This window comes from Macrotis lagotis, chromosome 4 (assembly GCF_037893015.1).
Source record: "Macrotis lagotis isolate mMagLag1 chromosome 4, bilby.v1.9.chrom.fasta, whole genome shotgun sequence".
In the NCBI taxonomy this organism is placed as follows: Eukaryota; Metazoa; Chordata; class Mammalia; order Peramelemorphia; family Peramelidae; genus Macrotis; species Macrotis lagotis.
Window position 1 is genome coordinate 162,974,370 of NC_133661.1, and position 15,435 is coordinate 162,989,804.

The 15,435-nt window shown below is 33.8% G+C and overlaps 1 protein-coding gene across 4 annotated transcripts in view; it reads right to left on the reverse strand.

Annotated features, from left to right (window-relative positions):
- The window catches only part of FAM81A (family with sequence similarity 81 member A), a 118,257-nt gene that overhangs the window by 26,985 nt on the left and 75,837 nt on the right, over nt 1-15,435 (reverse strand). For 2 of the 4 annotated variants that reach the window (XR_012478044.1, XR_012478045.1), the window contains exons 7-9: nt 14,832-14,967; nt 11,364-11,559; nt 8,841-9,124 (exon numbers count right to left, since the gene is read on the reverse strand). Coding sequence is in view for 2 of the 4 variants with exons in the window: in XM_074234547.1 (XP_074090648.1) it covers nt 9,000-9,124; nt 11,364-11,559; nt 14,832-14,967 (457 nt within the window). In the remaining 2 variants the exon portion in view is untranslated. Of the gene's footprint in view, nt 1-6,484; nt 9,125-11,363; nt 11,560-14,831; nt 14,968-15,435 lie in introns of those variants that run through there. The other 2 variants (XM_074234547.1, XM_074234548.1) reach the window with 1 other exon arrangement.

Here is a 15,435-nt window from a genome sequence, read left to right on the forward strand (position 1 = left end):
AAATTTTTTGAGGACCCCCCAACCAAAGAGCTTTTGTTTATGTAGATTATATCAGTTGATTTTTAACCACATTAGAAATGGAAATATCTTAGTATTATAATGAAAATAGTTTTGACATCTAAGAACCTCTGAAAATATCTCTGGGGACCCCTCAGGAGTCCCCGGACCACATGTTGAGAACCACTGGACTAAATCAGTAATGATCTCTTCATTTTTAACTTAGAATGATCCTCAAAAAATACACCAATGGGGGCGGCTAGGTGGCACAGTGAATAGAGCACCGGCCTTGGAGTCAGGAGTACCTGAGTTCAAATCCAGCTTCAGATACTTAATAATTACCTAGCCGTGTGGCCTTGTGCAAGCCACTTAACCCCATTGCCTTGAAAAATCTAAAAAAAAAAAAAACTACACCAATGTTCAATTCCACTTCCTTGTGTATTCTTTCTCAAGCCATAGGATGGCAGCAAAGGTAAAAAAAAAAAAATACACTCATGGTGCCTGAGAGGGCTTCAGAGTATTCAGCTGTAAAAGACCAGAGATGAGATGAACTTACTAGTAAATTGCATATTTTCTTAACCTTTCTTTACGACTTTACAAAGAATAAGTATGCATTTTGCCTTTCATAGCTTATGTAGGATGTATACTTTAATTCTTTTGTAAAGAATAGAAGATTTGTAAGGCAGAACATTTGCTATTGTTTAATAAAATAGAACACAATGCAGAATAGATCAATAGAAAAGACAGATCAGACCATCTAAAGAAAGCAGAAAACAATGATGAAATAAAGTAATGTTTCCCATAATCACAAAATTTTAGAATTAAAGGGAACTTCAGAGGTCAACCCATACAAGAAAAAAGAATTCACTCTATATCAAGTCTGGCAAGCAGTCTCCAGTCTTGGCTTAAAGACCAAATTAACCCAAATATCTTTTATATAGCTCTAATTCTTAGGAAGTTGTTTGTTTTTTGTTGGTCCTCCCCTGCCTCCACCCCTCAAGCCCACCCCCCAACACCCTGAATTTCCTTCTTTGCAATTTAAATCCATTATGCTTTAGTTCTGCCCTCCTTGGAGTCAAGCAGAACATGACTAATCCCTTGACCAGTCTTTCAGATATATGAGGATAGTTTTTATATCTCACCCCATCCCTACCACCTGTCTCACCAATCCTCTCTTCTCTGAGCTAGACATTCCCAGTTCTTTCTAACAATCCTGATATGGAAGGAACTCAAACGCCCTTCTTTCAAAAGCTCTGGAGTTTTTCAATGTCCTTCCTAAAATGTGATGGCCAGGACTGAATGAAATATTTCACATGTAATCTGTAAACCAGTCAGAGAACAGGACTAACACCTCCTTGTTCATAGTAACCTACACCTCTCTTAATACTAGCCTAACTTTGTATTAGCTTTCTGGGAAACCATATCATACTGCTGATTCATATTTCTTTTGCAGGTCACTAAAACCTCTGCTCAATAACCAATTTACATAGTTCTTTAAGATGACACAACAAGCCTCTTAGGAAGGTAACATAAATGAGTGGGTCACTCCAATTAGAAACTGAATTTGGTAGTTTCCTGGCAGCTCAAAGAAATACATTGGGTTATAGGGATTTTTTTTCTGACAAGAGGAAGCACAGGAACTTAACTGTCAGAGTTAAGTAGCACATGATCACAAAGAAAATCACTCCAGATACACAGAAATAAATTATGAAACTTTCTAAGTAAGAAATACAACTGTCCTGGATATCCCAGTCACCTTAGGTTGATGTTAGGATTGCCACAAAAAAAAAGTTACTCTACAGCAAGGTTTTGGGTCAGTTCCATATAGTTAACTTAGCTTTTTTACTTATGGTTAAAGTTTAGGTAAAGTTCAAGATTAGAATCAAAGTCTGGAATTAGCATTGGTTTTAGGATGAGAATTATATTACAGTTAAGGGCACAATACAAATCCAATTGAAAGACTGAAAGTTAGGGTTAAATAAGGTTAAAATGGCAGGGTTAATAATGTCAAATCCAAGGTAGGTGTAGAGTTTGGTTTGAATTATTAACCAAATATTTTGTTAATTTGGTTCAACAAAATTTGAATAAGGAACTGAGGCAAAGAGAGGCAAGTGATTTGCCTAGGTGTCACATAGCTAGTGTCTGAAGTTAGATTTCCAAATCTAGTGTCCTATCCACTGCCCCACCTAGTTGTCTGTATTTCTGGATTCAATGGCTATAAAGCATATGTTCAAATTGCATGAAGGGACATTTTTAACTAATGCTTATGGAACTGAATTTCATATTGATATAAACCGTCTTTCTTGAGTTGAATATAATTTTATCACATATTTTTATTTTAAAAATCTATCTACTGTGTTGAAATTGTCTCTTGATGTGATACTGCCATCAACAGATTTTCAAAATACAAATATTCCCAAATATAAGTTTCAAAACATATTATTGTATGCCTGTAATCAAAGAAGCATCTCTAATTATATCTGTTGCTTCATGAACTTGTAATGCAAAATTGGAAGATTTGTTTCTTAGTTAATTGGTTACAAAACTTTTTAGGTATATGAGTAATTTTCCTTCCAAATATATTATCTACAAGTAGAACCATTCAAAGTTACTTTTCAGCTATATCAATAACTATATATCAATATTATATCTTATTAAATGAGTCTCTTTATATTACTTTATACAAGTAATCATTTTGATGTCTAGACATGGATTTAAAAAAGTTCATTTTTGCTTATTGTTGTTATTATTGAGTCATTTCGATGGTGTCTGATTCTTTGTGTCCCCATTTGGGGTTTTCTTGGCAAAGATATTGGAGTGATTTGCCATTTCCATCTCCATCTCATTTTACAGATGAGGACATGGAGACAAAGACGATTAAATGACTTTCCCAGGGTCACACAGCAGTATCAGAATCCAAATCTGAACTCGGGTCTTCTTGACTCCAGGTCCAGTACTCTATCTACCTGATTTCCCTTTTGCTTATTAAAAGCACCTAATTTTATCTGGAAAAAATCTTGCCTTGCCAACATAGTCTGCATAAACATTCAAGAAAGCAGAAAACTTAATAAATTGAAATGATGTACTAAAGCATTTATGCCATAAAAATAGTGATTTTTCCTGTCCATCAATAATAGCACTTGAGAAACCCAATGATAACTACAATGAGTTCTAGTTTCTGAATTTAGGCTGACTTTCTATATTTTCACTATTTAAACAGACTCTATTGTCCATACATTTGAGCTGGTTCAATAAGATTTTCTCTTTAAACTAATTATGTATTTATTCATCAAAATAATATTTAAAGCAATATTAATTTTTGAAATTAGTTGATAAAAATTAGAGATATTAAATCTGCTAAACTTTTCAAATAATTGCAATTCTCAAGTTACTCGAATTTTTAAACAATGAAAATTTTATGGAAACTAGCTTATTCTAAGTTTCTTTTCTGAAATAAGTGCCACTGAGAAACAGAATTGATAGTATGGTAATTTTAACCTTCATAAAAAATGTTTAACTTTGAGTTGGAACACTTCATTTTTAAATTGCAGGCATCAGTGCAACAGCATAACTCATCTAAGTTATGAGTCTAAATCCAACCTGACCAACCAGACCAATCACCTCCTACCAGTTGCATTTCCTACCCAGTTGCATTCCTTTAAACTTCTCCATCACTGCCCACCCCCATCACCCTCACCCCCCCTTTAAAAGTTACTTCTCTCCCATCTCCTTTTGGCTTCCTTTTGTGTATTGTCTTCTCTTGATAGATTGAGTTCTGAGTCTTAATAAATGGGAGCATTTTGGTATCTCAAAAGAAACAGGGAAATTCAGAAAAGAGCTGAATTTAAAGGGGGAAGAGGATGAAGTCCTCAAAGTTTCATGAGAGAAGGGGATACCTTTCCTTTTTCATATTTTTATTTCTAGGACTTAGCATACTAAGTAAGTAGGTGATTAGTAACTGTTTATTAACTGATTGATCAGTGTTCCCAGTGGCAGATGATTTAAGCACTGAGATCGAAGACAGAGACTCAAATTTTGCCTCATGTATACATAATATATAAAACATGGAATCAGAGCAATAACTTCAACAAACAAGTCCTGCCTGTTACTGGCAACATCTAGCTCTAATCCTTGCTAGCAACAGCAGCTATCACCTAGCTTCCTCCCAAACTAATAATCTATCTATCTGATTTATTTCTCACAAAAACCAAAGTTCCATAATGTTTCCCAATATAATCCAAGTTCCTTGAAGTGACTTTTTATTTTGTCTTTGGAAAAGTAGGCACTTTCATCAAAACTACTTCTCTTCTGTCCCTCAGTTAAAGGGTATTTCTGTGAAAATTTGGAATGGGATTTTATCCACTCATTAAAAGTAGGAATTCTAACCTTCTTCATGGGTAAGAAGGGCAGAGTCTGAATTTTTGCACCAATAACTGACAGCCCAAAATAGTTTACAATCCAAAAGGGTTATCCCTTTGCTATAAACACTAAGACCAAACAGGTGACGGACTAGATAAGCTAATGCACAGCAAGATAGAGCATGAGTAGAGAGTATATTTCCCACAAGATAATATTTTACATACTGGGCAATGGCATTTGAATTTTATAATGCCTCAGCCACAGAAATTTCAAGATTTCACAATAATACCCCAGTAGAACTTCCTAAATCAATTCATGGTCATTTACACTTAGTGACATTTTAATTATTATAGCAAATGAAAAGATTTTAGGTCCAGCTAGCTATTCCTTCAATTTCTGACTAAATATTGCATTTATGTCAAATTTCAAGTGTTTATTTGACCAAGAGGAAATGGATGTTCAAGAATGTCCTCCAAATTACTAACAAATAGTTCTGCTCAACAGAAAAACTGACATTTAATCAATACTTTGAGGTTTGCAAAGTATTTTACATATTTTATTATACTCACCAGGTCAATCTTGTCTAATACTGGCAATACCCACCTCTCCTCCTCCTTCAAAAGCCATGACTAATACAAATCCTGGCAAGATGGCCCAGCATTCCAACTTCCAAGACATCTTTACCACACAAACTTTATTTCTAGTAACAGTCCTCAAAAGAGTAGTATCTGCAGAAATACTACTCCCATTTCACAATGAGAAAACGAAATTTAAGAAAGATTAAGGGACTTGTTCAGATTCACAATATTAGTAAACATCAAAGGCCACATTTGAATCTAGATCCCAATTCAGTAGTTTTCCTACACACCAAGAAGATTATAATTAACATTTAAATAGTAATTTAAGATTCAAAAAAAGCACTTTACATACGTTTTTTTCTCATTTGACCCTACAGACAATGAGAAGTTACTGAAGCTTTTGAAGAGGGCAATTTGGTCATACCTGTACCTTGTAAAGATAATTCTGGCAAATAGAAATGACACTCAAGATTGGGGGGGGGTGAATCTGAGGTTCTGAGTCTTAATAAATGGGAGCATTTTGGTATCTCAAAAGAAACAGGGAAATTCAGAATAGAGCTGAATTTAAAGGGGGAAGAGGTTGAATTCATGTCCATTTTGAGATGTGAATTGATGGGGGGTTATCAAGTACTTAGAAATGTGGGACCCACAATTTGAGTTGAAGGTTAAAGCTGTATAAATAAATCTGAAAATTACCTGCATAGAGATGATGACTAAATCCTATTATAATTTAGAACTTTAACATCCCTGATTCATAACTCTCTGTTTGTCTTGGCTTTTAACTAGCCACCTTGCTCTTTCTTCTGATATTTATGAAATTCCAAATCTGATCTCTTCTGCCTACTCTTCAATCTACTATTTGCCCTGATCTGTAATATTTGTACACACTTTGAATTCAGGTTGCCTTTACCCTGGATTAATCACCAGCTACCAGTCTTCAAACTAATATTTTCACCATTAGTTTCTACAAAGTGGCCCAAGTCCAACCTTTTCCCATACCCATTCCCTATTCTATACACTCAGTCTTTTTCAGTGTACTTAAATTCCCACTCTTTACCCTACAATCCATAATTTGTATCCACCTGCAGGCCCAGTACTTAATGAACCCATGGGCTTTTATTTATTAGAGTCCTATATTAAAGAAAAAGTCATGTGTTTTACAAAAAAAAATCAACCAAATATATTATTCTATACATTTATACAACAGCATGAGGAAACCATTCTATCAACTAATTTAATGAGGAGACTTTGATGAATTAGAAAATGTCCCTTTCAAATCTATAAGTTCATTGTAACCTCTACACAACAGAGTTTGGTATATCTTATCTCATTCATATCTCATTTGGGCCCTCCTACAGTAATTTAGTTATTTTAAAATATAATAAGAATTTTGTAACAAGGCACTATGACAGTGTAAAGAATAGAGAATTTTGCACCATTGAGGAATTCATATAGCCAGGCAGTTCAATGAATACATAGTATCCATGGAAACTAAACTTGGGTAACATCACTTAGTACAGCATTCTGCAGAGTTAAGTCCACACACCAAATATAACCATTTTTTTTATTAAAACCATACATAGAATTTACATGTGGGGTTTTTATGGCACTATTTATTACAAATTTCTGTGAAAAGAAAAGAACACTGGTGATGTTTTACATTTAAACTTTGGTGATAATAATACAATATAGCTCATTACATGAAGGACCATGACATCAGAAGCACCTGAGAAACTCAGCACACAGCTGATTATCAACTGCTTTCATATGGTCTTATCCTTCATTTAGAACCTAATTTGGTCTTCATCACTTCTCTTACAGAAGTTCTTGGATACTGATGCTCCCTCCCCAGGAATGAACAAATCAACAGCTAAGATAGGACAAAGCTCCCATTACCATTTATACTGTGTATTAGTTTGAAAGGAAATTGGCCTAAATGATTATAATTCCAAAGAGATAAAATAATTTTATACTTCCAAAGAACATTGTTTTCCTTGTGGGGATTGGTGTTATTTCTTGCTCAAGATATGTGGATGTAAAGATGTGCTGCCCAAATTAAGCCCTAACAGACTTACCCATTTCCCCAGAAGCTCCATTTATCCTGGGTCCAAGTATTTAAAAAGAGCCAGGACATGAAACCTAGGACTCTAGGATGATACAAGATTCTTTTTGTCAATTTATCCACATTCCACAGAGCCTGCTCAAATAAGTCTTACAAGATCACAAGTTCTCACATACCCTCTTCAACCCAGAGAAGGGTAGGAGCCATTACAGCATCCCTCACCACATCTCAGCCAGCTGCTCCCAAATACAGTGTTGCTACAGAGAGTGTCCAAGTTTTCTACACTTGGGATTGATTTCTACCTCCAAAGGGGAAACAGCTCTGGTGGTTTGTAAAGGCGAGAGCCAGATTTAGAGGCTAGAATCAAAATAATGAAAATATAGGTTGGTAGCCAAATGTTTTCAACTACTAATGTCATCTATCTTGTATGTTTTTATGTAGGTATGTGTTTTAGTAACATATTTTACAAGGGTAAACAGTAGTAGCCAGTTAAATAATTCATTTATGACTAATCTTAAAAATAGAAGGTGCTTCTTTTCCTGAGTCCTTAGCAAAAAAAATAAATTAAATTAAATTAAAATAATCCTATTTTTATTTTTTTCCTACAGCACCCTCACAGTTTAGAACGGTTTTCTCAGTATAGATCTTACATCTGTAGATTTATAAGCATCTAGATTAGATTACAGCAGAGGTGTTAATTTTCAATTTTAATTAAACATAGTAATTGAAAATATTACACCTATAACATAAAAATTCATTCATCTGGATGAAAATATCTTATCAATGTTAAATATTCAATACCAGCTTGAATCCCTGTCCATACAAAAGTATGAATTATTTATTTCATTAAAGAATATACTTAAGTATCATAGTTTAACAATGATAAAATTTCTAGTACAATATACAATTTTAAAATACATAGCATCTCATTTCACATCACAATTTTGAATTATCATGCCTTCTATTTTGTCAGCAAAACCTTCATTGTACATTGCATTGACATAAGAAAAACAAGGCACAATAATACACTTAGAATAATTATTATGATATACAAATCATTTTACTAGATTTTCAATCTTAATTTTGGAAACATTTAGGAAATGATTCATAAAAATTCTGAAAAATCTTCACATCATATTGAAATTAATGTGCAATTCTGCATGAATAGCTTACTGTGAGCCATAATGCCATTATATACAATATGGTTCTATCACATAAGCTGTGGAGAGATAAAAAGTATTCAGATACCCATGTTTTATTTTAGACATCTGAAATATCCAGATAATTTAAACAATTTTTGGCTCAACATTTTCCAGAAAAATAGTGGTTGTCTTCTTTATTTTTAAATAGTTAATCATTTATATGGCAGTTGAAGAAACATTATGAATCCCTTATACTATTTTAATTGTATTCAAATAGTATTAAATCCAAATAGAATAAATTACAATTTTTAAAAATTCAAAACTCAAATTATTATGGAAATTCTAAGTGAAGGGGAAAGAAGAATTAAAGAAAGCAAACAAAGCAGGAAATATGCAGACAACAATAAAAACAAACATGAACTTAAACATTAAACTATCTCTTCTGTTAAGAGATATCTTTTGCATACCAATTACTATAACAAAATCATTAGCTTACTAACATAAATCTCCATAATAACATTTTTAAAATGATGAACTAAAGCATCTGTACAGTAATTTAACATTTTAATTCATAGGAGAAAAATATTTTGAAGAGTTTTCAGTCTTAAAATGAACAAAAGCCTTTCCAAAATGGAACAAATTCCATAGAATTTATATTTATAAGTGAAATTAAGTTATAAAAAATGCATTTATGCTTCTTACCTAAAGATTGTCTTCACAACTCAAGTTAAAAATTTAAGTCCATGGCATACTGTTTGGTACATGCACATCCTGGAGAGAGCAAACCATACTGCACAAATATCCAGGTTCCTAGCCCCACTGACAAACTCTTTTTTTAGATCATCACTGTCCCAAATCTTTTTACATGGGAGCCTCTTGTTTCTTTAGCTGATGAATTTGCTTCTGTATCTGGTCTTTATCAAGTTTCATTTTGGCTTCAAGAACTTGTCTGAGTGATCCTATGCTTTCATAGATGGCTGCAAACCCTATTAAAAATATAAATTTTGAAAGAGTTAAAAATTTTCAAATGCTGTGGTTGTGTCAAAGTTACATTCTCTATCAAAATAAAAATATATATTATAATGCAATTCTATTGATTGCAGAAATGAGTTCAAAATGAAATTTTGACTTTATATTTTAAACCCCTTGACATTGAATAGTAACTTTTTAGGAAATCGTTAGGGAAAGATACATTAACATTCCTTGTGCCACTTCCTATATTAATTCCCTGAGTGAAATATTGATAGTTTGCCCACTACCACCTCACACCTCTCAGACTGGCCAATATGACCAGAAAGGACAATGATTAATGTTGGAAGGGATGTCAGAAATTTGGGGCATTAATACATTGTTGGTGGAGCTGTGAACTCATCCAACCTTTCTGGAGAGCAATTTGGAATTACACCCAAAGAACAACAAAAATGTGCATACCCTTTGATCCAGCAATATCACTACTGGGTCTATACCCTGAAGAGATTATAAAAATGGGTAAAAACATCATTTGTACAAAAATATTCACAGCAGCCCTGTTTGTGGTGGCAAAGAATTGGAAATTAAGTGAATGTCCTTCAAATGGGAAATGGCTTAACAAACTGTGGTATATGTATGTATGTGATGGAACACTATTGTTCTATTAGAAATCAGGAGGGATGGGAATTCAAGGAAGCCTGGAAGGATTTGCAGGAACATGGGAGTGATAGTCAGCCTTGATGAACTTGCTCATTCCATCAGTGCAACAATCAGGCACAATTTTGGGGTATCTGCGATGGAGAATATCATCCATATCCAGAGAAAGAATCGTGGAATTTGAACAAAGGCTGAAGACTATTACCTTTAATTTTTTTTTAAAAAAAAACTTATTATGTAATTTTGCTATCTCTTATACTTTATTTTTCTTTCTTAAGGATATGATTTCTCTCTCATCACATTCAACTTAGATCAATATATATATATATATATATATATATATATATATGTATATATACACACCATGGAAACAATGTAAAAACTAACAGACTGCCTTCTGTGGGGGTGGGGGTGGGGGTGGGGGGAGGGAAGCAAGATTAGGGGAAAAATTATAAAATTCAAAAAATGAATAAAATATTTCTTTAAAAAAATAAATTAATTAAACTTAAAATTAAAAAAGAAAGTTTTCCCACAAAATAATTCACTAAATTATATAAAGTTTAAAGTTAATAAAATACTCAACAAGAATTATACTGTGATATCATCCAATAGCTGTTTTCCTAAGTAATTCAATAACCTATCTAGACAATATAATAGTCCAAGAAAGAAGCAGTTTCTACAAAACTTTACAACCAAATAATTGTACCATTTATATACTGAGTCAGATTCTTTATTTTTAACAAAGTCATTCCTAAACTAATGAGTAATTTTAATTTCCACCTGACAAAAGAAAAATGAATTAGGTCTGTGAAATATGTTCAAAATAGTGTTTCCTACCCCAGAAACGGTAAAGACTATATTTCCTTATACCCTAGAAGGCAGGAAAAGTGTCTACTGATTTCTTTTGCATAATGAGACCCTGGATATCGTGCTAGCAATTTATATGTGGTCTGTTTGGGAAATTGATGAAACCTAAAGACACAAGTGAAGTTGTTAGCACAACAATTTAGTTCCTGACCTAGTTCTTTTGAAAGTGCTAGGAATAGGGGCGGCTAGGTGGCGTAGTGGATGAAGCACCAGCCTTGGAGTCAGGAGTAACTGGGTTCAAATCTGGTCTCAGACACTTAATTACCTAGCTGTATGGCCTTGGGCAAGCCACTTAACCCCATTTGCCTTGCAAAAATCTAAAAATAAATAAATAAATAAAATTTTAAAGAAAAGAAAGTGCTAGGAATAGCTCACTTTGGCCAGCAAAGGGTCATTTCATGGAATTTCAAAACTACTTTTCTATATTAAAAGTGGCTTGGTCAGGGTGGCTAGATGGCGCAGTGGATAGAGCACCAGCCCTGAAATCAGGAGTACCTGAGTTCAAATCTGGCCTCAGACATAATAATTACCTAACTGTGTGGCCTTGGGCAAGCCACTTAACCCCATTGCCTAAAAATAAAAAAAAAAAGGTGGCTTGGCATACTTTTGGGACTATGGTGTACTTCTTTTACTATTAACATAGTTTCTAGAAAATTATAGCAAATGATACAAATCATTTTGTATTTATATAAAAGAGAACATAAACTATGATTATATATATTTCTGCCCTACCAGCATTGACTTCTGCTTTCATTTCTTTCATCTCTTCATTCATCTGCAATTCAATCTTGCTGATTCGGATACTGATCTTCTCATCATCAGATTTTGGTCTCTGGACTTCCATATTTTTCTTCTGTATCTCTTCTATTTTATCAAGCTTTGCTGACATCTGACTAAACTTCTTCTCTATACTCCTTTCACTTATTTCCTAGGATGGATGAAAATAATTGCACTTAATCACTCCAGAATGAATTCTATGTGGGAAGTATTGATGTCACTTATTACTGTGCTGAACATGAACATAAACAGTGGGCCAATTAAATTCAATATAAACTGTTAAGCATCTACAAAAACAAAAAGGATATAAAGACAAAAATCTATCAATTAAATATGTATTAAGTGGTTACTATGTTCTAGGCTAATCATCAATATTATTACTATTATATTAATTCATTATTAATATTAATATTGCTTATTTAATATTAATATTAAATATTAAAATAAACAGAGCTTATAAAACCAAAAGAGCAGATAACTTGCAACAAATATATACAATGCAAGCTATATACAGGTTAAACAGGAGATAATTAATAGAGAGAAGGCACTGGATTTAAGAGGGATTGGGAAAGGAAGGAAAGCCAGAGGGGTCAATAGTCAGAGTCAGAAGGAGAGCATTCTAAACATAAAGGACAAGCAGAGAAAATGTCCAGAGCTGAGAAATGAAGTGCTTTTTTCATGGAACAGCCAGGAGATCAGTGCAGGAGTACAAATCAGGTTGAAAGGTATAAAAAAGGCTAGAAAGGTAAGAGGGAGCTAGATTATGAAGGTTTTAATGTAAATCAGAGCATTTTGTATATGATCCTGAAGGCAATATAGAAACACTGGAATATACTGGGTAGGGGATATGGTTGGTCCTGGAATTTAGAAAAATTACTTAAATAGTTGAATGGACTGATTAGAGTGAGGAGAGATTTGAGGTAGGCTATTGTAATAACCCAGGTCAGAGATGGTGAGGACAGTGGAAGAGGATAGATGGGAGAGTGTATTCAAGAGATGCTGAAAAAGTGAAATTGATAGGTCTTGGCAATAGCCAGGAGATGGCGGGTGAGAGATGAGGAGTCCAGAATGACTTCTAGGTTGTGAGTCTGAGGTACTGAGAGGATGGAGTTGCCCTCTACAGTAATAGTGAGGGTTCAAGGGGAAAAGATACAAAGAGAGAAATATTATGGGAAAATATAAGATGCAGGAAAATTGTTTTCAACTGAAAGAGATCAGGGAATAAAAGAAAGGCAACTGAATTAATCATTAAGGAAGCAAAAGATTTCAAAAGATAGAGATACAGAGTGCTTTCCAGTCAAAAAGGAGAAAGAATCTGCACAAATGTAGGAGAAAGTCCAGAAAATGCAAGTCTTGTAAAATAAGGTCAGCACCAAGCAATGAATGGAGGACCCTGAAATGCAGCCTAAGGAGTTTTGTCTTTCCCTCCATGTATTAAGGAGCCATTGAAGGTTTCTGAATAAGGGGAATCACCATGATTCAATGTGTCTATTAGGGAAAGTATTTTGGCAACCATGTGAAGATGGATTGGAGAGAGAAAGAAAAGTTCTAGCTTGAAACTAGAGTCATAGCAGGTGGTTAGAGATGATGGAGCCTAAGACCTAGTGTGGAGACAGAATCAACCATAGGACCTGGCACCTGATTGACTCCATGAAGATAGAGAGAGGGTGAGGAAGATGAATCCCATATACCCAAAGTCTAAAGAAATCAATGTGAATCTAATGCATGTTAAACTAAGGTCTGGTTGGATTCTGGCAGATGATCCAAAGTAAGTCTTTTTCACTATTTGTCTTACTTTAAGAGTTGGTTCATGGAGGCCATGTCTTAAGAGTTCCAAATATGCTGGCTGTGGTATGGCAAAATTAGAGGGAATCAGTCAATGATGATTTTCTTCATTATTAACCCAGATTCATACATGGCCAATTCAGGAACACTGAATTTGGGGAGAACAGAGAACTATGTCAAATTATACGACTAATTTAACCATCAATCAACAAGTATATATCTCAATACCATGGCCAGGAGTTTATAATCATGAGCTCAGTGTATTTCCAGTGAGTAAACACTTTTATTAGTTTAATGATAAAATAAAACACAAACTAGGAGAAGGAGAAAGGGCTGGCTAAAAGAAAGAGGAGGGATAGTATCAATGAGTGATCATAGAATCATCTAAGGCATCTAGCATAACCCCCCTGTCTTACAGAGGAGGATATTTAGGCCAAAGCAGTTAGCCATGGTCACTGATGTATAATACAGGGCTGAGATTCAAACACAGGACTTATGACTACAAATTCACTGTACTATGCTCTGAGGTTAAAAACTATAATATAAATGAGTCAAAGAGTTTTGCTGACCAAATACTTCTAAAAATGGGAATGTGTCACTGCTTGATCAATTCTAATCAATTTGAGCTCTGGAGTGGTTAGTCTTTGTTTGGAACTTTCTATCTTCTGAGAGCATGAATTAATTGGCCATAATCTGTCACAATGATAGACTGGTGGAGGAGGAATCATCCATTTGTGCTGGCCTAGGAAAGGGTGACAATAGATCTTCTCAAGACTTTATCCTTTTTTTTTTCAAAAAGGTTCTAAGAATACATAAGAGCTAAGAAGGAACCTAGGTTCCTTGGTTGGAGATATCTTACCCACATCTAAAGAAAGCTAGACCAATGTGAGTTATATTATTATAAACTCTGGGTGGGGATATAAAGAACCAAAAAGTGTTATAAGGAAGAGCAAGAGAGGAAGGATATTCTCTAAGATAGAACCAAGTCTATGTAAAACCAGAGCTTAAGAATTCTTGACTAACTGCAACATTTTGGAAGCTATAACAATAATTATCATTCTCTTTGGTTCCCTATATTTGCACAATTCATTCTACATCAAATTTTCGAACTAGTCTGTGAAACTCTTAGCATTTACTAGGAGTCCAAAGATAGGAGCAAATGAGAAAGATAATGGCAGCTATAATTCGGTCTTTACATTTTTAGAAATGTAACTTTTTGTGACATATTTGATTTTAGGGCAAACAAAATGACTTGAGGATAATAGAATCACCAAAATTAGATCTCTGAAGTTAGGTGTCAACAAAGCCCAATATCAAAGGAAATTAGTTTGTATTACTTGGTTTATTTGCTTAATCAGGATGATCAATTTGAATAATGCCAAATTAACTTATTTAGTTTGAAGTTCCTGAATTTATCTATATAGGCTAAATAAAATCAAACAAATCCTAGTTCTGTTGCCTCTTCAAAGTATAAAGGATAAACAATATAGAAAAAGACTCTGATTTATAAAATTCTAAAAACCCATATAAAATTAAGTAAATTGACAATCAACAGCAATGCATGGTCAAAACAGTCCTTAATGTGAATTTTTAAATGTCATTTTATTAGGTATAATAAACATAATAACAAATACCTACACTGTTTTCCTTAACAACCAAGGCAAGTTGATCAATCTTCTGTAAAAGTTCTTTTTCTATCCGTTCCTGTTCCTGTTGTAACCAATTTCGTGCAGACAAAATCTGGCTGCTAAGTTCTTCCACTGTACCTTTAAATCTAAGAAAAGAAAATCAGTGAATTTAAAATAGAAATCCACTCCAAAGCATTTTAGGACTTATATACCAACTATATGTTCTGAACTATGCCAGAATATGGAGAATAGAAAAGACCAACAACAGAAAAGAATAAATTTGTTCTTAAGGAACTAAATCAGGTGATAATACTTAAACATATGAAACAATTACAGAATAATAAGAAATAGAATATAATCAATGTATAGTATCGCAATGTGTCCTATGGAAGATTAGAAAGGGGAGAAAGCATTATATAAAACACATATCTTTTCAAATACTGAGAAAAGCTTCCCAAATTTTAAAGTTGTTTTATCCTCAAAAAGAAAGAAATTTCATCCTTAGGTAGCATTAGTACATTTTTCTCTGTGACTCACAGATTGAAAATGGAGTTACAGTCAAATTGAAAAAGGATCCCTCATCAGGTGGCTCATCATAGCAAGAAGATAACTCT